The following is a 22,784-nucleotide window of genomic DNA, read 5'->3' on the forward strand; positions in this document are numbered from 1 at the left end:
GATAATGTTTTTTGTCCCACTTTATGGAAAATGAGGCTCAGAATTAAGAGAGAAGTGTCAACTTTAGCAAAGTGACTAATTCTGGAATTGACGATGGGTCAATGGAATTTTATCCATGAACAGATGTTAAAATCTTTTGTTGTCTGAAACTATAAAAGTATTTGCCTTTTGTGAAATAGTTACAGATTCAAAGTATAACTTGTATTTGAATGCTATCTACCCTTTTCCGTGTGAAACTTACTCTCGCTTCCTGTTCTGAAATTGGCAACTGATGTTGTAATTGAAAATTGTCAACTGTACAGCAATTGTAAGCTGTGTCTGATTAAGTACATATTACTATGTTTCAACATAACTAATTTTATTTAAAGGGTTTTATTAATTTGATTCATCTGGTTAGTTTTGATGAATTGGTCATTGATCTGAAATGTTGACTGATGGGGTTTCAAGGGAAATCTATGGATGCAATCATTGCTACAGTCATGTAGATTAGATTATATGGTTCCTTTGTGAATGATGGGAAAATAAACTATTTTGCCATTTCTTGCTATCCACTTTTCACTAGCTACAGCACCCTGCCACAAGATTGGGATTAGTTAGGGCATGATTCGATGCGGTTGTGGGAGGCGGTGAGATTGGTAAAGGCAGAGCATGCCTAATCTCAGTGGAACCTAGAATTGGATAGAATCTCCTGAATTACTGTGAATATGAAGTTTATAAATTGAAGGCAGATTGTACTGCAGTGGAGGTTGGGTGGCTCCATATTGGGTTTTCTACAGTGCATGCATGAACCATAGAACCATACAGCACAAAACAGGCCCTTCGGCCCACCATGTTGTGCCGTCCATCAAACCACCTTCACACTATCTAACCCTTTCCTCCCGCATATCCCTCTATCTCACATTCCTTCATATGCCTATCCAACAAACTCTTGAACCTGTCCAATGTATCTGCCTCCACCACCACCCCAGGCAGTGCATTCCATGCACCAACCACTCTCTGGGTGAAAAACCTCCCCCTGACATCTCCCCTGAACCTCCCACCCATAATCTTAAAGCCATGCCCTCTCGTCTTGAGCATTGGTGCTCTGGGAAGGAGGCGCTGGCTGTCTGCTCTATCTATTCCTGTCAATATTTTGTATATCATGTCTCCTCTCATCCTCCTCCTTTCCAGTGAATAAAGCCCCAGCACCTTAAGCCTTTCCTCGTATTCAATGTTTTCCCATGACATTAGGATTGAAAGGACTTTTTAAAAAATTTTACTGAACAGCGTAGCCTGTGGTATATCATTATCCAATATCACCTGAATATTTAACTTCAGGAGTGCAGTAAATCCTCTTTATTGCTTGAACATTTGCATTGTCTAAAGATTTCCATTTTCAGAAGTTATCAGTTTGGAAAACAATTAAAGTTTGACACTGAATTTATAAACCTTTGGAAAAAGAATGTGGTGAATTACAATTAATTTATTCTGCATTTTGTCTGGCAAGTTATTGATTTTGACTGTTCTTAGACTGTTGAGAATTTTGTCTTGAATCTGGTGTGAAGGAGTTGCTGATTAATTCAGTATTAGGAGATTGTGTTTAAAAACCATCAGCTGAAATGCAAGTGCTGCTGGTTAACTATTATTATTTAACTGATTGCTTTTCTTAAGCCATAAACCATTTGAAAATTGCTCAAATGTGAGTAAGTAACTCAGACTTGAGAGCTGACCATTAATTAAAATTGAGTAGAATAAGTAAAAATGTAAGGTTTGATAAGGAGTTAATTCTTATGTGCTTTAACTTTTGGCTTTAAGTATTTGGGAGAGCATTAAATATTTGATTTTGTTCTCTCTGGGCAACTTCTAAATGGCCTAAAAATAAAACTAACATATTATGTGCTTCAATTCGATTTTTTTTTGAAGAATGAATTAATTTTTAAATTCTTCACCCTAATGCAGAACTTTTGAGCATTTGATGAAGGTTTCAGTGCAGTATTTTTTTTTGCATAGCATAAATGATATTGGGAGTGAAGAATACAAAGCAGTTTTTTTAAATGTACAATGGGTGTACTTGTTTTAAAAAGATCATCCTTTTTGATGGAAGGAAGAGCCAGGAACGAGATGGAACTAAAAAATGGTGAATACATTGATGTCCGTAGACAATGTCTGGTAATGAAACTTGTCCTGCAATGTATTGGTATCCATTGTATTTATGAGTGGTTGGGATCCCAAAAGAGCAAATTTTACAGTGATCTGGGGAAATATTTATTTTTGTTTTGCCAGTTACATGACAGACACCAGTTAAGATACTTAACAACTGAAAATGTTAAGAACGCTATATAAATCCCATTGTAATTAGAAGCAATGAGGGTCCATTTTATAAATAATATTTCAAACATTGCAATGAAAAGTGTTTTCAATGTGCAACTGAAATTGTGCAGAGAGGGTATACTGACTTAATTAAAATGCTACAATCTCTGGTTGATTGCTAGTATTTGAATCTAGCAGAAGTTGTGAATGAAAGTATGTCCGCAACAGGCTTGATTGAATAGTTTTTTTAATGTGAGCTTCTAATATATAATGACACTGCCAAACATGCAATTAGTTGTAGATGCCATGAGATTTTTGTTAAGTAATTGACATTGTCTGTCATTGTACAACTACGTGGAACAGATTCTTGAGAAACGGCAATTGTAACTGTCATATGAACACCAATTCAGCAATCTGTTGCAGGTCATCTGAAAAGGGACTTGAGGTTTAGCTATTATTTATCAGATGACTTGTTTGTAAGTGTGATTCAGACCTACCTACAGGAATGCAAGACTGACAAGGTATGTAGCAACATGAAATTAAATAAGCAAACAAAAATACAAAAGAATGCAGATTCATCTGAATGCAAGAGGTGCAAGTAATAGCAATATTGGAAAAAGGTGAGAACTGCAGTAGCACTTGCAATTACATTAAGTTCAAGTTAAGAGCAATGAAAGCCCATTAAAGCTGATGTCAGTAATATTCTAATGACAGACATTGCATGACAAGCATCCAATGACACCAATGTTACGGACAGACACTTGGTCAATAAGTGGCCAAGTTAATGATAATGAAGATAGTTGTACTAAAGAGTGACAAATCTACAAGATAAACTAGATTTCACCTGAGTTTTAAAGAGAGTAATTGAGTACATTGCCCTAACTGTGATCACTTGATTTGGAAACTAGGAAATGGCTTGACATCATTGTCAGAAATTTTCCAGTGTCTTTAGTTAATGATGATGCAATTGAACACCATTTTCAGCTGATCAGAGGGAGCTAACATCATTTTGGAAAGGTTAGAACATGCTTAACAGTCCTGATTAAATATATTGAAGAGATGATTAAAATGGTTGCTGGGTGAATACTTGTGGATGTTTTGAAAAGCAAAGAACTGCTTTGTTGCATCCTGTAAGGACTCGTTCCATTTTCCCACTATCTTCAGCTCCATTGTATCTGTTCTGATGATGACACTTTCCACAACAGTATTTCTGAAGTGTCCTTTTTTGACTGTAGTTTTCCCCTCCACCACAGTTGATAGAGTTCTCAAGTCCATTCCATTTCTCAAATTTCTGCTCTCAACCACTTTCCTCCCATCTAGGCAAGGATAGGGTTGCCCTTGTGCCTGCCCTTCATGCTGCCAGCTTTCACAGTCAACAGATTTTCCATAATTTCCACCATTTTCAATGTCAGACTCTCACTAGATTATCTTCCATTCCCCTTCACTTTCTCTTTATCCTTATTCCTCTCCCTCTGTTTGCATCTCCTCCCCACAGATCAGCTGTGATTAATAAGCCTTTACCACTCTCTTGGCTGGCACCATTTGCATCATTTATCTTTTGGCCTGTACTATCACAGACATTCGCTTTGTACTGTTAATGACTTCCCTCTGTCAGGGTGACCCTGATAGACTGAAGATGTGTTCTGCAAAGCATCTAGTAGTCGGAATTTGGTGTCTCCAATGTAGAGGAGCTTATGCTGTGACCTCAGAATGCAGTTCAGTAAATTGGAAGTGCAGGTGAATAGTTTCTTTACCTGGAAGCAGTGTTTGGGTCCCTGGATGATGGGAAAGGAAAAGTTAATAGAATAGGTGGAGACACAAAAGACTGCAGATGCTGCTTGACCCACTGAGTTCCTCCAGCAGATTTTGTTGCTGTTAATAGAAGAGGTGATGCATCTCTGGTGGTTGCATGGGAAGGTGCTGTGAGAAGGAGAGTCAGTATTGGTGGAGATTGAAGAATAATCGAGGTAGTTGCAGAGGGAGTGTTGCTTTGGAATGCTGACAAGGAAGGTGGAGATGCCTGGAAGTGTGATCTTGTTTAAGATGGTGGAAATTGTGGAGGATGATCCATTGAGTGTGGAGGCCAGTGGGATGGAAGGTGAGGACGAGGGGAATCCCATCCTTTGGGAGATGTAACGTAGAATAGAAACGGTTGAGAGCTCTGCCAACTACGGTTGAGGGGAAACTATGATTAAGGAAACGAAATCATCAGCACAGATATGATAGCTGGCAAAACTGTGCAAACGGAATGAGGTCTTTGCAGGAAGCTGTGGGAGTCAGTGAGCACAAAATGGATATTGGTCACTAACTCCTCCCTTGATGGAGGTAGAGAAATCAAAGGGTAGGGAATGGTGACTGGCCATGTGGGAGTGAGAACAGGCTGGAAAGGTGAAGAAACTTTAAAGTTCATTAGAGAGTAGGGTGAAGTGCCAATGCAGTCATTGATGCACAGCCATTCCTAGATTTATGAAAGGGATGCTTTCCTGGAAACATTTCATTAAGTGAAATTTTGTAAATCAAAAAGGCTGCGTGAAATGATTCAGTACTTTGGTACAGTATATTCCCTATGGGTGGAGAGTGCTGCACTGTTCATTCAAATGAAAAGTTGTTCTCTGTAAATTGAAGACCTGAGCCCACAAAGAATGACATTACAATGAAAACTTGTAAACCAAATGTTCATAAATTGAAGAATGCCTGTAGAGCAAGTGGTGGTGGGGGGGGGGAGGGGGGGCAGTGGATGCTAAAAAAAAACTTTCATGTTTCTTGCAAAAATACAGGCATTGCTTGCATCGATGTGCATTCCCAGAGCTAAAACTTTCATTTGGGGAAAATAAATAAAACTATTCATTGTGAGAATGAGATCAGCCGGATGCAGGAGGAGCTGGTTGAGCCTCTGTTTGAGGAAGAATCAAAGGCCATTGGATCATCATGGTCTGGGATGAGGAGTAGAAGAATTAGATGTGTGTGATTAAAATGGGATCAGGGAATTGGAAGCTGTCAGCGTGGCGGATGGCATCAGAGGTGTGATCGAAGTATGTGGGAAGAGACTGGAGAAAAAGAATAGAATCAAAATAGGAAGAAATAAGTTCTCTGGGATTAGAACAGACTGAAAAAGTGGATTTACCAGGATGGTTCTGCTTGTGGCTGTTGCAGACTAGGTAGAACTGGGTGGTGCATAGTTAGACTAGGTCTGGAGGGAAAATCTCCAGAGGAAATGAGGTCAGTGACTGATTGGGAGGTGATGGCTTGATGTTCAGTGGTGGGATCATGAGGGAGATGATGAAGAGGTGTTCAGACGTTGGCATTCATCCTTTGTGAGATAGAGGATACTTTATTGAATAACAGCATCACTGTCAACATGTTTGAGGACAATGTTTGGAATTGGTCCTTAGTGAGTAGAGAATTGCAAATTCTGAGGGTGGGCAGCATCAGTAGGGGCAGTGGAAAATTGATACACTCAATGTCACTTCAACGGATAGCAGTGAATAGATCTGGAGAGGGTGAGAGGCCATAGGGAAGTGAATCAGAATTCTGAAGATGGAGTAAAGGGTCTGAAGAAATGGGCATGAAATTAAAGGTGGCAGAAGAGGAATTCAGTAGCATGCTGGGCTCAGATTTCATTGAGATGTGGGTGAAGGTGGGGAGTGTGAGGGTGGTCGTGAAGCTGAATCTTCTGCTAAGGGCAGATCATTTGGGATTGGTGGGGGGGGGGTGGAGAATCAGAAGGGATTGTGAGTAGGAGAGACGACTGCAGATGCTGGAATCTGGAGCAAGAAACAAAATGCTGGAGGATCTCAACAGGTCAAGCAGCATCTGTGCAGGCAAAAGGATAGTCAATATTTCTGGTCAAGACCCTGCATCAGGTCTGGGATAGTGAAGATGTGGTAAGGGCATGCAGAGGTGGCTGATGGGGAGAATTGGGGCAGCAGTTAGTAGTGCTGCCTCACAGCTCCAGTGACCCAAGTTCGATCCTAGCCATGGGTGCTGTCTATGTGAAGTTTGCATGTTCGCTCTTTGACTGTGTGGGTTTCCCCGGATGCTCTTGTTTCGTCTTACATCCCAAATGTGCTGGTAGGTTAATTGACCACAGTAAATTACCCCATAGTGTGGGTAAAAGAATTGAAGGGAAGTTGATGGGCATATGAGAGAGAATGTGAGAGTGAAATCAGAAGGGGAAGGATAGTGGGATTGTTCTGCTGAGAGCCTGCATGAACTTGATGGGTCAAATGGGGGCTCTGTTGTAAATAGCAAGAAAAATGGGGCCGGGAAAGTGAAGGGAAACTGCAAGAGTGCTTGAATTGCAGAGCTGTTGACGTTTGCCATCTTTGACAACTGAAAAGAAGGAAGCACTGAATGCAGCAAAGGATCGAGTGGAACAGCAGTCTGGGACAGCTTTGAGATGCGAGTCAGTGCTTTTAGGGAGAGAGCAAGAGAATGCATGTACTGACATATGGCATTAAGTTTTGCCTTTCAACAGATTTATTAATTCTCTACAAGTGCCGCTGTCTTATACTAAAGATTGCATCCAAAGCATGCTATTCTTTTCACTTCACACACTCTGAACATTATAAATTATAAACCAATCATGAAGTTTAGTAATCCTGTAATCTTGTCTAAAGGTATTTGAGCCTGCTTACAGGGTTAACTCTAGTTAATGCCAGAATAGACTCCAAGCACACTGATTCATTTCAGTGTTTATAAATACCTGCTCCCATCAAGTTGTGAATGCTGAATATGATTACAGCAGACTAAGATGAGATGCTCAAATTTTAAAATCTCTGTTCTAGGTCTGCCTAACATTGTAACATCAGTATTTTCAATTACATAAAAATAATTGTGAATAATTTTACTGTTGTATGAAGGCTGATATTTTAAGACTTCCTGATAAAATTTCAAGATGACATCAGGACTGTGCTTTATAGGTCAGATCTCCTATTGCATTTTCCACAGAAGGCAAAGACAAATCGAATATCCCTCTCTGAAGCTGGAAGATTTATGGAGCATAATGAAGTTCCTTGTAGTAGTGGATGGGAACCTGTGCAGAAATGCTTGTAACAGAATAGTGATGCCAAACTCTGCAGGCAATGTTAATAAAACACCATAAAGGCTGGTGGAAAAGAAATTCTTGGCTTACCATAATGCTCTGCCAAATCGATTGAGAGGGTGTTGTCGAATTCAGTCGGAGAGAAGACTCAAAAGACCACTGTTCTCGTTCAATCTCTTTATTACTTGATCTGAGGAGAGAGCACCAAGCCAGGCACCTACATCCCGGACCGGGTGGTCTCTGAGACACATTGATTTACATACATTCTTATACTTTTTCAGAGGTGCAAACAATTACCATTACAAGGAATGATCATGCATTAGTCAGGCAGCATGGCACTTATTTTCTACACCGTGATTGGTTTCAGACAAAGGAATTTACTTAAAAAAAAGTTACTAGAGCTATAGTTCCTTAATCTTTTCAGACCGTCTTGTTCCAGCGGTTAGCTTTGTATACATAAGGTTTCTCATGGTGGGCTCAGGGTCAGTTTAGTTGAGCAAGAGTCAATTGTGCATACTTGCTGAGACAGGAACTGATTGTACTTGGTATTATCCTACCTAAAGGCTGAAGAAAACTAGCTGAAGAAAGCAAAATCTCTGAAGCAAGGCACTGCAAAATCTCTGAAGCAAGGCACTGCAAAGCAAAGCACAGCTATTTCAAGCAGTCTATTACAGCCATAGTGATGTACCCTTTAATTCACATCTCAGGGCTCTCAATCTTTTATTCTCCTAACCTAGTCTTATATCTTGTACACATTCTCAGTGTAAACAAATATCAGTCTGACACCCTCAGCACGGAGGCACTCATCATGCTCAACCATTTCTGGCCCAAAAAAGCGCACTCTGAGGTTCATTGCAGCAAGAGCCTTTCCAGGAGGGCAGATAAAATGGTCTCCTTGAAGGTAATCCTCCAATCAAAATGAAGATGGAGCATCCAGAAAGGCCATGAGCATCTCATGTATTTGTGAAGGAAGCATTTGGAAGTGCACTGCTTCTCAAATTGCCCACCTGCTCTGCGTGGAACTCTTGGAATCCATAAAGTAAATAGAAATAAGGCAGCATAAAGAGGAGGAAGTGTGCAGCGCAAATACAATAGCAAAGCACGTTGGAAGTTCTGGACTGACTGCAGGCATAAATGAACTTGTATTTTTTTCCTGATCTCCCATGTTGTTATAATCTGTGTTTGGCTTGTGATTTGCCAAGTAGGAAGGAAGAAGTTTAGAAATGACTTGAAGTGGAACAGCTAAGTGTGCATTTGACAGTTACTCTCATTAATCTTTCAAAGACCTGATACGATTTTGCAAACTTAAAGGAGAAATGTGATTCATATTGTACTGGGTGTTTAGTTGCTGAAAGTAAGATGCATTGCAGTCCCTGTGCTGTTCTGAGATTTTTCTTTCTATAATTAGATAGATCAAATTTGCAAAGTTTAAAATTCATTTTGTAATATAATTTAAAATTTGGTCAGAATACCATCTGTGTAAAGTTCTGAAGCAGTGTACTGAAAATTGACTTTTATTTTATTCCCAGTGACCTTAACAGCTCCCTTTACAGTTTAAAGTTGAATGACAGGAGCCTTAGTCAGGAAGAAAAAAATGTCTGATTCAACCTTGAGTCTCAAAAAATGTAGGAAAGCTGTAATACTGGTTGTTCTCCATTGTGCCTGTTAAGGATGCATTTAGGATTTTCTAACCTTTAGTTGAAAAAGATTCTGTTCACTGTTTTAGCATGCTTTTGACCAAATGCTTTCACTGGGATTTGATTAACATTTTACATATTTGATGATTAACAACTGTTCAGCTCTGCATTTTAAACTGGTCTCGGTGTAACTGCATATTTCAAGCAAATTATGTGAGGGAAATTTTTAAAAAGTTACTTTGCTATAAATTCTGTGAAGTTCTAGGCTTGGGTTCAAATATGGTGTGTGTAACTCTTGTGCATTAATTAATGCTATCCATGTGAAAATATAGCTCAGTAAAACTCAAACAGAAGTTTTGGTTCATTATGAGCAACAGAACTTTTACATTGTGATTACTTGTGCATTCAAGTGGATGCACCAGTTCACATGACAAGTTTCAGAGACCAGAAATTTCAGTATTTCTAATTTGGTTGACATTCTTCATTTACTCAAGTCAGTTCAGGTACATATAGCTGTGTGTCTAGGAGAAGACGTGTTTTAGAAATACATTTGGATACAAAATGTAGAGCAAGAGAAATAGGGTGTTTATTTTTGGTGTATTGAAAGTTGTTAAGAACTTTGAACTGTCTTAATGAATGAAATGGCTGTGCAGTAGATCACTTTGGCATTTTCTTATTTCAAAGAAATGCATCCTGCTACTGGAAATCCAGAGATCCAGTGTAAATTGCAAATACACTATCCTTCCTCCAGAGGTCAGGAGTACTGCAGCTGAGTGCAAAAGTTGACTAGCAATGGGTTCTAAGCTATAACTGCTTTGTGCACTATAGTTGCTGGTATGTCATGCAGTAAAAGGTGATTAGTATTTCTTTATAAAAGAACTTTTTTTTTCATTAATACTAATTGAACTAGTCTCAGCTGTATGACGTTGGTAGCAGTCTTATCTCTGCATTTTGAATTTAGTCCCCATTCTGAAAACTTGAGCACAAAATGGAGACTGACACCCCCTATGCAGTATTGAGGGACTGTTGCAATGTTGAACATACTGCCTCTGGAATGAAATATTTAACCAGATTGATGTTTATAAGATCCATTAGAATTCAAAGAACGGAGGGGTTCTTTCTGGTGTCCCTACTCTTATTTATCCCCCACGTTATCAAATTTATTTGTGGGACCTTGTAAACTTCTGCTTTGCATTGTAACAGTGACTGCATTTCAAAAATGCATCGTTATTTTAGAATTAGTTTAGGATGCTATGAACAGTTCTACATAATCACGATCTTTTTGTTTCCTGCCTTTTTTTGTCTTAAATCCTAAAAAGTGGATGATTTGAACCGTATGATTTCTCCAACTCTGAAGAAAATAAGTGGCAGAGCAACAATACTGGAGCTATATAGTAGGTTGTGCAGCAACTGTGGAGAGAAAATACATTAATGTTCAGGTCAGTAACCCTTCATCAAAACTGGGAAAAGTTTAAGGGGTAAACTAATTATGAGGGGAAGGCTGGAAGGAGGAGTGAGCAAAATGGCATGTCTATGAAAGGTTAGATTATAGGCTCAGCAGGCAGATTTCCTAACCTGAGAGCTGGTAAAATTACAGAAGCTTGCAATGGCCCATAGTATTCCATGATTCTGCCTTGTTTGCCAAAAGTCAGAAGATGTCACTGCTTAAACACCTGCCAGAACTGGACAGGGACAAGTCCAATGGAAGCACAGAGACACGGGTGCAAAGTCTGCCCCATTGTTTTGTTCCATCATCACCAAATATTGTAATTTCTGTTGACATTTCATCTCTCCTATAATATACCTTTAAGTTACCTTTCCTTCTGTTGTCCTTTTCCCAATTTTACTTCCTCTTAAAACTTGTTTATCCCTAGCTCTTCCCAATTGTGACTTCAGTTGATTTTCTCTGCAGGTGCTGCTTGGCCCAGTATTTATTTATTTACTGTTTTTATTGCCAATTTCAGCATCTGTTATATTTTGCTTTTGTAAATGTGTCAGTCATTTGCCTTTATTCTGTTAGATGTGCCATGATGCAGGATTCCTCCTTTACCCCATGTTCAAGTTGACAGTTTTACATTTTATAAAATGTGACTTGCCAAATTTTAAATGACAAAGCAGTAATCCAGTCTATTGTACATGCACTAGTTGTCGTTGCATCACTCACAGTTGGACTAATGTGATAGAGCAATGAGTCATTTTTATTGTATATTGTTGGCTAGAATGCCTGATGTTTGGAACTTTGTCCTGTTGGGGCATTGTATTTTGAGGATGGCACGGTTGGATTCCTGATGGTCAATTTTTATTTTACTTGCTCTTGGTGTAGATAGTTGACAGGTGATTGTTGAACTGAAGTGTTAACTCCACTCCCTCTCTGCAGGTGCTTCCTGACCTGCCACTCCCTCTCTGCAGGTGCTTCCTGACCTGCTGAGTATTCTAACTTTTATTTTGAGCATTAGCAGCAAGAAACCTGATATAAATCAACCCTGATTAACTCTCACCACATGCCTTTCTAGATGGCATTACCATTTCTTGGTGAGTGGGTCAGTTTGAAGGCTATAAGCTGTTAATTGCTTGGTTGACAAATCTACATATGGCAGTGTTGTGACAAATAATTCAGAGCAGAATATTTAGCATATTTCTCCCTTCACCTCTCTCTCCATCTCCCTTCCCTATCCCCAGCCTTGTCCTGATCTCCCAAAAATTGATTTCTGAATGTTAATAAGCTTTCAACCAAGACATTGTTTTGAAGTTGTAGCTTACAGATGGATGTACTTTGTATTTATTGTAAATTCATTGTGGGTCATCATCCAGAACTGGTATGTATTGTTAGACATTAAGTTCAGCTAGAGGGAATTTTTCCAAATTTGCTCTGTTTAATCCCACAGAACCTTATGATATTGAATTACCTGTTTCTGTTTTGTTCCATTTTTAGTTATCTAATGTCCGGTACATCAGTAATAGATTAATTACTACATTAATTTGTTATCCATGGTCTAAGTGAAGCACAATAGCAAATTGCCACAATGGATTTCTAAATTCCAGATTTTAGTAGTATCATTCACTGCAAAAAAGAAAGTTGGAATTGGTGTGTTTGATTCATTTCTCATATTACAATTTGACAGATTGTGTTAATAGTATGTTGCTTGTAATTGTTTAAGTGAATTAAAGCCAAATTGTGTATTTGCTTACCTGATGTTATTAAATAGAGAATGTGGTTTTATTTCTGGAGTTTGAAAAAACAGAATTTTGCTGGTTATCATTTACAAGTTCTATAAACTGAATCTTTACAGAAGTGACAATCAAGTTCAAGAAGCAATGTACTGACATAGGAAGAACACTCTGTTCTCAGTATTTAATGTTCTCGTTTCCACAGAATGATGGAAATTAAGTTGCAAGTCTCTGAAGATGGATATGCATTTCCAGTAGAAATGCTATCCAGATGTTCTGAAACTTCCCTTTCCTGAAGTGTTTTTTTTAAATTCATATGCCTTGAAGCTTGTAGAATCTGAGTTAATTGTAATATAAAGTGAGAATAATGGAAAGTTCACATTTAACTTGTGTAAAAAAATTTTACACTGTTAACAGCTTGTGGGAATGTAGACTAATCTACTAGAACACTCTGCATTTTGTTAATTATTTTCCAGCACAGTGGGATTCAAGTAGTAGAAATTAAGGTTAAGGAATAGTGAGAGTTATAAGTGGCCTGGTGAGGGATTGCTGAAGTACGAGGTTTGGGACTTCAATTTTGTAAAAATCTAAAATTGTATTGATTCCAGGAAAAAAACACACTTTAAAGAAAGCTTTCGTTGGCACATTACCATGTTTTTTTATTTCTTCAATTGGGGAAGATAGTTTCCACAATTTTGCTGGTAATTAGAAGATGTATATGATAGCATGGATTTATAAACAAAAAATGAAGCAACAACTTGCATGTGTGTAATAGCCTTATAATACATCCTGAGTATTTCACTGAGGTAAAATTGGACAAAAATGGACCCGGAGCCAAATAAGCTAACAAAGTAGCAAACAGGAACTTGGTCAAAGAGAGAACTTCAGGAGTAAGGGGAGGAAACTGAAGATCATGAGGGCTTGGTAAATCTTTGAGACATTTGCCAGGGTTCTTTGAGGATAAGAAACTGTGTATTTTGTTTGGAAGAAGGCATTTGACAGGATGCCACAAAAGGTTGGTGCGCAGATAACAGCACATGGGGATGTGTATTAGCATGGATTGTAGATTGATAATCTCAAAAAAAAAACATTTGGAATAAACGGGTCTGTTTCAGGCTGTCCCAAGATCAGCTCTTATCTTGTGCGCCAACCTTTGGCACCCTGTTAAAAGCCACCTTATAAACAAAATACACAACATCTACCACTATCAATTCTGTTTATTACATCCTCAAAGAACCCTGGCAAATTTGTCAAAGATTTACCTTAGACCTCATGATTTCCTTTATTAATGATGGTAAAGGAGGTGTATGGTGTGCTCGTCTTCATCAGCCAAGGCATTGAATAGAAGAGTTGGGTGTCAGGTGACGATTGTACCAAACGTTGGTGCAGTTGTGGATAGTGAGGAAGGTTGTCAAAATGATTCCGCAGAATCTAGACCAGTTGGAAATGTGGGCAGAGAAATGGCAGATGGAATTTAATCCAGACAAGTGTGAGGTGTTGCACTTTGGGAGGTTAAATGTAAGAAGAAAGTATACAGTTAATGGCAGGACCCTTAGAAGCACTGATCTATAGAGAGATCTGGCGGCACAAATCCATTGCTCCCTAAAAGTGGCCACAGGAGTAGATAGGGTGCTGAAGAAGGCATACGGCAGGCTTGCCTTCATCAGTCAGGGTGTTGTGTATAAAAGTTGGGAAGTCGCATTGTAGCTGTATAAAACTTTGGTTAGGCCATATTTGGAGTATTGTGTGCAGTCTGGTTGCTGATTACAGGAAGGATGTGGAGGCTTTGGAGAGGGTGCAGACAAAGTTCACCAGGATGGTTGCCTGGATTAGAGAGTATTAGATATAAGGAGAGGTTGGACAAACTTGGATTGTTTTCTCTGGAGTGTCATAGGCTGAGGGGTGACCTGATGGAAAAGTATAAAATTTGAGTGGCGTAGATAGGAAAGGTAGCCAGAGTCTGTTTCCCATGGTTGGGGTGCCTAAAACGAGATGGCATAGGTTTAAGGTGAGGGGGAAGGATGTTTAAAGGGGATCTGAGGGGTACATTTTGCACGCAGTAATTAGTACTTGGAATGACTACCAGAGGAGGTGATGGGAGGCACGAACAGTAACAAGAATTGAGAGGCATCTGGACAGGTACTTGACAGTACAGGTTCTGTCAGAATTGTAATACTGTATTCAGAATTATCTGAAACAGATGCTAGTTACTCTACTAAATGTAGTGGATATAAACTGCTGCCAGGTAGCATTGTTTATCTAACTGCAATAAATATCTCCAGCTTCTTTCTCCCCTTTGTACATTGCATAAAAATTGAGCAATTTTGTTCTACATAGCTAAAGATCCTGACCCACAGAGTATCCCTAGGCACTCTGCAGTAAAGTGAAGTACACTTGAAGGCTGATCACTACTAATGTAGGAAGTGCAGGAGCTGAACTTCATGCAGCAAACTTCATAATGTAAAAATAATCTTGTCATCTGTTTGTGACATTGGTTTGAGGGAACATATTGACCAGGAGACTGGAAACACCCCTCCTCTTTTTTTAAATTAATGCTAAATGATTGTTAATGTTGATTGAGGCTACAGGGACCTCAGTTTGTCTCGTTTGATTGATCGCACCTCCAACAGTGTGTAGTACTCTGTGGAATATTGGAGTGTTGGCCTAGATTCTGTGGTCAATTTCCTGTTTAAACTTGAAGCTTTTATAATCCATGTTGGATTGATTAAATTTGTTAAATAGAATTCTGTCACTCCACTACCATTATTGATTGAAAATGACCCAGACTGACCTGTGAGAATGTTGCACAGACTTTTAAGATTCCAAACATACACATTAAATAAACTGACTTTTATGCCTGAACTTGTAAATCTGCATCTGTGGAAGTGAGACAGTATATCATCTCAACAAATAAACTAGGAAATGTATTCTGGCTAAACTCAGCCTGAACTTTTTGGTTTGACATGTTAAATCCACTAGTTAGGCCAAGTTCATGTGAATTGATCTTGTGATTTGTCTTGAGTGTTAAGCACAAATACACCTTATCTGATCTTAAGTATGCTGCTGGGGTGAGAGAGCCAGATGTGCTGGCATAAGTGCAAAGTTGTTGGCTTACAGGCCCTGCTTTCCTGGAATCTCCCTGAAAGTAATTATTACTTACTAGTAGTTTGGAGATTTTCTGATGTTCCTGTATGTTTCATAGTACAGATTGTAGTAGATATCAGCAATGAACATATAAAATAGAGGAGAGAAGCAAGAGGCTGGGGAGAGAAGGGGTTTTGAAATTTCCAGCCCCACAGCAACAGTCATGGCTGGTGTCACAAACCAGCAACAAAAGAAACACACTGAGCATGATTCAGTGTTAAAAACTATTTTATTAATCACTACTTATGATATACGTAAAATAAAAGTAAAAAAAAAATGTTAGTATGTTAGAATTCAAGAATGTTAAACCTCGAACGTTAACCCCAAAACTAAACTCTTCGTGTGTGTGTGTGTGTGACAAAGTCCAAAACTCCCAGTTCCTGAATTGTTCTTAAAGTTCAGTTCCGCAAGCCATAAGGTGAAACATGAGCAAGGGCTTCTTCAACAACCACCGTTGTCTGAAGATAAGATGTAGATGTAGAAAAACATAGAGAGAGTACATACGAAATCCAAATGTTCCACGATGGAACCCAAACGACACTTCAGTGTTTACTCGGTAGTGACTTCCTCACCCCGAAAAGCATCCGAACCGTGGTCGTCCACACACAAATACCTGTTTCCTTCTACAGGTCAGCAACAAAGTGAACTCCACCGGATTACTTCCAACTTCCATACATGGATTTCAGTGGCAAGCACAGTTATTGTTTCTCATCCATCGATAGAGAAAACAAGCAGGCTGGTGTCTCTCTCCCTTCTCTCTCTCTCTTTCTTCTTCTTCTTCTTCTCCAACAACGTCATTACGTCCTTTATCTTCTATTGACGTAAGCACGCCCCACACACACATACACACACACTCTCTATCTTAAAGGGACTTCACTGAGTCCGTAACAGCTGGATTGATCTTTGTACATGAAAACTCAGTGCAATGGTGAATGAAACTAGCACTAAATGATATTTCCCAGTCAGTGCAGCAATTTCCTCTCTTACATGATTTGCAGTAATGTACCAAAATTGCTACATCCATACAAAAATAGCTTTAGTAGTATGAATAAGGATGAGGTGATGCCAACCAGTACACACTATCAGATGGGAGCAATTTAGAATCTTGTGCAGCCACCGTGGTCAAAATTGCACAAGCGTGGTCGTGCTGTTCAGAATCTAGTTCCAGTAAGAAAGCAAAAGGACAAAAACTAAATCATTTTCTGATCCTAGAAGTTTGTGTGGGGTAGCTATCATTTTGAAACTATGTAATTGTAAATATTTAATTTCTGCAACTTTTGCCTGTAATGATACTCGTGTTGAAATTTAATGAATGTGGAACTATGGAGCGAAGAAGCAGGTAGAAAAAGGCAGGAAAAAAACCAATGGAAGCACAGGTAAGTGAACTCCATGATCAGGATCACTGGAAAATCAACAGTTTTTGAGGAATCTCCAGTATCACTGCCTTGTAAAATTCCCTCTTTGTATACTTTAACGGTGTCAGCAATTACTAGCCTGGTAATATACTCAGATATTAAGATATAAGATATTTTATTAGTCACACATACATTGAAACAGTGAAATACGTCTTTTTGCGCTATTGAGAATGTGCTGGGGGCAGCCCGCAAGTGTCACCACTCTTCCTGCACCAACATAGCATGCCCACAGCTCCTAACCTGTACGTCTTTGGAATGTGGGAGGAGACTGGAGCACCGGAGGAAACCCACGCAGACACAGGGAGAACATACAAACTCCTTACAGACAGTGGCCAGAATTGAACCTGGGTCACTGGCGCTGTGATAGTGTTACGCTAACCGCTACACTACTCATCTTCCCTGAACTACACTGAATGTGTAGTTCAACTGAAGTATTCCAAATTTCCATATTGATTCTATCCGTTACACTTATTTTTTACCTATCTATGCCAAAAAGACTTTTTAGAGAGCTAAAAAACTTGACAATTCAACCACTGCACACTTGACGCAGAGTGGTCTTGCAAATATCGGACAGTATAAATGGCAACTTGTACTTCTGGTACTTTGAGAATATTTCATATGCTAGATGGAGTTTGTTAGTAGGGTAGGAGTTTAGCCTGGAAATTAAGTATTTGGAGCATGTGCTTTACGTGTTACACAATTGAACAGTAGTGCAAAATCAACTGCTAAAAGCATTGGCATTTTCCTGTGCAAACAGTGCACAATGCGATATTCAGATGTTTTCATCTGTGTGTGTGGAGTGCCTGTGCTTGGAAGCTGGCATGCAGTACATGTTTGATATTGGTGCAACACTGGAACGTGTTGAAGCAACATTTTGGGCCTGGATACGCAAAAAGCGAGCTTTAATGAATGAAGGCCTGTTGAGGATGGGTTAAATGGACAGGTCCTTGAGATATCTGCCTGAATTTGGGGTAGCTTTGTTATTGCCAAATTCTTAATTACTATAAACTTAGATCATCACTCAGAAATATTTTCAGGACCAAACTTCTTTATTTCTCTGCAGAGATAGAGAACTCCATTGTTACCCCAACTCACTGTTGGCTACAGCTGGTCAGCTGGATGATGGGATGTCATTTCTGGTTTAAAAAGTTGCACAAAGTATGAAAGGTTGCTATGGCAAGTACAAAGTACATTGCAGGGACTTGCTGAGGGTTTTTCAACTGTACTTCGCTAACTTAACACTGGAACCAGGAGTAAGCAGGGGCACCTTGTGAAAGGTACTGTCTCTACTTAGTTTTAGGTTGTATCCCACCAGTGCTTCAGCTTAGAGTCAGAATCCTGGAACTCCCTTCCTAACAGCACTCTCTGGACCATTTACACTGCGCTGTTTGCAGTAATTCAAAACAAGTGGCTTACACGCACGCACCACCTCTAGAGCAGTAAATGCTTGCACTGCTGGATATACCAACTGAGTGAATAAATAACAGCAATTCTAACCTGAAGCCAGAGTTTGAACCAACAGGAAAATTACCCCTAAGTGGTACATATTGTAATCTTTGAGAGTTGTGGAGAACACAAGTTGGGTTTTGCGAATAGTATGTGCTGAAGTTTGATTTGAGATGGTTGCTGGAGCTGAGTAAAAATATCTTGTAATATTTATCTGGGAATACCTGCTGATGCAAACGTGCTCTGTTGAATTGCAGGTGGGTAGGGTGGTGAGAGAGCATGTTGAAGTGTGCTCTAACTTATTAAATGTATTGTTTTGTGACTCTTTTAAAGGTAGAAAAGCTTGCCTTGTACAGTTCATTATGTTTGCATCTGAAATTGTATCTTGCAGATCTGAAGCTCCATCTCCAGAGCACAGACTATGGCAATTTCCTGGCAAATGAGGCCTCCCCACTCACTGTGTCGGTGATTGATGACAAGTTGAAGGAGAAGATGGTGTTGAATTCAGGCACATGAGGAACCATGCTTACGAACCACTGGCCAGCTTTCTCGACTTTATCACGTGAGTCACTAATTGTAAGGGGGGGAAACTGGGGAACAATCTATTTGTTTTACAAAATAGTATTTATACCATATTTAGATCTGACCAGCACCTCTTTTAACCATCACCAAAAATGCATCAACTGCAGCACATTTGCTACCGAGGTCCTGCAGGGATAGCCGTTGCTACTGATAATAGTGAACTTTACACATTCAGTTACTTAGATGTTTTGGGGCCATGCTGGAGAAATGTTCGGTTGTTCTGTAAATGTCAAATCTTTTATGGTACATCAGAGTGCAAAAGATCCTTTAACAATATTTTGAGATGCAGTCCTGGCAGGAGTAGTATGAACATGCACCCATTTCTCTATGTATATATACATATGTTCTTTTCAATCCAAGTTTCCTATTTTGCTGGTATTCCAACTCTGAATTTGCAAACACATGTTGTAAATTATGGAAATACCAGTTCAGCTAAAATGTTTTTGTTGTAATACAAGTAAAAAATACAGAAAATGCTGGAAATACTCGGCCATTCAAGCAGCAGCTCCGGAGAGAAAAACAGTTAATGTTTCAGGTCAGTGATCTTTCATCAGAACTGATGAAGAGTTGTTGATGTGAATTGATGAATGCCCTTTTGTCAGTTCTGATGCATAGTCATTGGCCTGAAATGGTAAGTTTTTCTCTCTCCACAGATGCTGCCAGATCTGAGCATCTTCACTGTTTTGTCTGTTTTTTTTAATTTTAGATTTCCAATGCCTTTTGTTTGCATATAAGTAAAAATGCATTTTAAATGCAGGTAGTGTAGTGTGTCAATAAGATGGCATTTGCTACAAGAGCTCCTGCAATTGTTGAAGCTACCAATAGCTTTTTAAGTCAGAGCATTTTTAGTTGAAGGCTAGTAGTATTTCTATTACAACATTGTGTTTCTTTCAGGGTATGCTCTTTAAAAACAGCTAATGGGCAAGAAGCAACTTGGCAGTGGGGGAAACTGGACCAAACTGATAAACTGAAATGGAGGAAGCTGCTGTCAACAATTGCTACAGTCTTGAACACTGTAGACACTTGTGTTTATTAACATAGTTCTAGCAAAATAAGCTGTAGATGCTAAAAATGTGAAATATGAACAGGGAATGCTGGAAATACCCAGCAGGTCAGTGAGCATCCATGAAGATTGAAAAACAATTTGCATTTTAGTTCAATGATCCTCAGAACCTTGGAAATATTTAGAAAATGGGCATGTTTTAACTTGAAGAAAAGTGGGGGGGGGGGGGGGCGGGGAGGGGAAGGATGGACAGAGCAAAGGAAATGCCTGTGATGGAGTGGAAACAGAGAAACATAGAAAACCTACAGCACAATTCAGGCCCTTCGGCCCACAAAGCTGTGCTGAACATGTCCCTACCTTAGAAATTATTAGGCTTACCCATAGCCCTCTATTTTTCTCAGCTCCATGTACCTATCCAAAAGTCTCTTGAAAGACCCTATTGTATCTGCCTCCACCACTGTTGCTGGCAGCCCATTCCTCGCACTCACCACTCTCTGAGTAAAAAAAAAACTTACCCCTGACATCCCCTCTATACCTACTCTCCAGCACCTTAAACCTATGTCCTCTTGTGGCAACCATTTCAGCCCTGGGGGAAAGCCTCTGACTATCTACCCGATCATGCCCCTCGTCATCTTGTACACCTCTCAGGTCCCCCCTCATCCTCCGTCGCTCCAAGGAGAAAAGGCCGAGTTCCCTCAACCTGCTTTCATAAGGCATGCTCCGTGTTCCAGGCAGCATCCTTGTAAATCTCCTCTGCACCCTTTCTATGGCTTCCACATCCTTCCTGTAGTGAGGTGACCAGAACTGAGCACAGTACTCCAAGTGGGGTCTGACCGGGGTCCTATATAGCTGGAACAATACCTCCCGGCTCCTAAATTCAATTCCATGATTGATGAAGGACAATACACCATATGCCGCCTTAACCACAGAGTCAACCTGTGCAGCCGCTTTGAGCGTCCTATGGACTCGGTCCCCAAGATACCTCTGATCCTCCACACTGCCAAGAGTCCTACCATTAATACTATATTCTGCCATCATATTTGACCTACCAAAATGAACCACTTCACACTTATCTGGGTTGAACTGCATCTGCCCCTTCTCAGCCCAACTTTGCATCCTATCTATGTCCTGCTGTAACCTCTGACAGCCCTCTATACTATCCGCAACACCTCCAACCTTAGTGCCATCTGCAAACTTACTAACCCATCCTTCCACTTCTTCATCCAGGTCATTTATAAAAAAATCACAAAGAGTAAGGGTCCCAGAACAGATCCCTGAGGTACACCACTGGTCACCGACCTCCATGCAGAGTACGAACCTTCAACGACCACTCTTTGCCTTCTGTGGGCCAGCCAGTTCTGGATCCACATTGCAATGTCCCCTTGGATCCCATGCCGCCTTACTTTCTCAATAAGCCTTGCGTGGGGTACCTTATCAAATGCCTTGCTGAAATCCATATACACTACATCTACTGCTCTCCCTTCATCGATGTGTTTAGTCACATCCTCGAAAAATTCAATCAGGCTCGTAAGGCAGGACCTGCCCTTGACCAAGCCATGCTGACTATTCCTAGTCATTATGCCTCTCCAAATGTTCATAAATCCTGCTTCAGGATCTTTTGCATCAGAGTACCAACCACTGAGGTAAGACTCACTGGTCTATAATTTCCTGGGCTATCTCTACTCCCTTTCATGAATAAGGGAACAAGTGGAGGTGAAGAGAAGTTGGATGATACAGATTGGTATTGATGAGAGGGTGCTGAAGACTTGTTAGCGGTAGCTAATCTGTCAGGAGGAGGTGTGAAGAGGAGAGAAATAATACTGGTGGAACTGAGGTACAGAAATTGCTGGAAAGGTTGAAGTAAAGGAGAATGCTAGGAAAGTCCAGCAGGTCAGGCAGCATCTGTGCAGTGAGTTACACAAGAACTGATCAGGGATTGAAATCTGAAACAAAAGCTGAAAATGCTGGAAACACTCAGCAGACCAGGCAACATCCACAGAGAAAGAAACATATCTAATAACCCAAGATGCCAATCTGCTGCCTGGCCCCTGAGCAATCCCAGCACTCCCTGATCTTGCACGAGAGCTATTCACCAAATCTATTTTAGGGCCAGGATTGAACCCAGGCCTCTAGTGCTGTGAGGCAGCGACGCTGCCAGCTGCAACACTGCGCTGCCTCTCTGTTCCCTCTTCTCGCATTACACAACTCTAGGCAGAATGGCTGCCATTACTAGTATTCTGCACACTTTCCCAGTCAGTGCCAATTTGCATCATCTTTTGGTCTCCACCCTGTCACAGACCATTCCCTTTTGTTCTCTCCATTTCTCCTTCTTGTCTGCAAGTTTTCTAATAGTTTTCTGGTTCTGAAGGAAGGTCATTGACCAGAAATACTAACTTTTTTTCTCTCTCCAGATGCTGCCCAATCTGTTAGTATTTCCAGTATTTTCTGTTCTTATGCCTTGATATTTTGCTGTCAAAGGTGCTTTCTAAGTGCAAGATGCTGCATTCAGATTTTACAGCAACATAATGGTATGCTCTTGTATGTGATTGATATAAGGCTGATCACTAACTTTTAACATTTTAATATGCACTTTCATTTTGTATAGCTACAGCTACATGATTGACAACGTAATTCTCCTGATTACTGGAACGTTACACCAGCGATCCATTTCTGAACTAGTTCCAAAGTGTCATCCCTTAGGCAGCTTTGAACAAATGGAGGCTGTAAATATTGCTCAGACACCAGCAGAACTTTATAATGCCATCTTGGTTGACCACTCCTTTAGGTAAGGTACACGTCAGTGAGCATCAAAGAGTTTAATTCCTCATAAAAGATGTTTTGCATTTGTAACATGATTCATCCAAGCATCTTTTGTTGGTGAGGTTTTGCTCATGATTCAGACTTTTTCCACTAAGATAAAGATTTAAATTCTTCCTAGACTAGACCACACAACAAGATTTTGTTTGCTGCATACAATTTCTAGTCAATTTTAAGCAACTGGGGCTAGGAAAGAACTGATGATCACAGACCAGAATAGGATGATTGCTCATAATAAA

The 22,784-nt window shown here is 39.9% G+C and overlaps 1 protein-coding gene across 1 annotated transcript in view; it reads left to right on the plus strand.

The window, feature by feature from the left end:
• LOC127577114 (V-type proton ATPase subunit d 1-like) overlaps window positions 1–22,784 on the plus strand; it is a 32,411-nt gene that overhangs the window by 1,151 nt on the left and 8,476 nt on the right. Inside the window, 4 exon segments of the mRNA XM_052028016.1 lie at window positions 18,535–18,636; window positions 18,639–18,705; window positions 22,334–22,502; window positions 22,504–22,513. Of these exon segments, the coding sequence (XP_051883976.1) occupies window positions 18,535–18,636; window positions 18,639–18,705; window positions 22,334–22,502; window positions 22,504–22,513 (348 nt within the window).

Source organism: Pristis pectinata, chromosome 13 (genome assembly GCF_009764475.1).
Source record: "Pristis pectinata isolate sPriPec2 chromosome 13, sPriPec2.1.pri, whole genome shotgun sequence".
Taxonomy (NCBI): Eukaryota; Metazoa; Chordata; class Chondrichthyes; order Rhinopristiformes; family Pristidae; genus Pristis; species Pristis pectinata.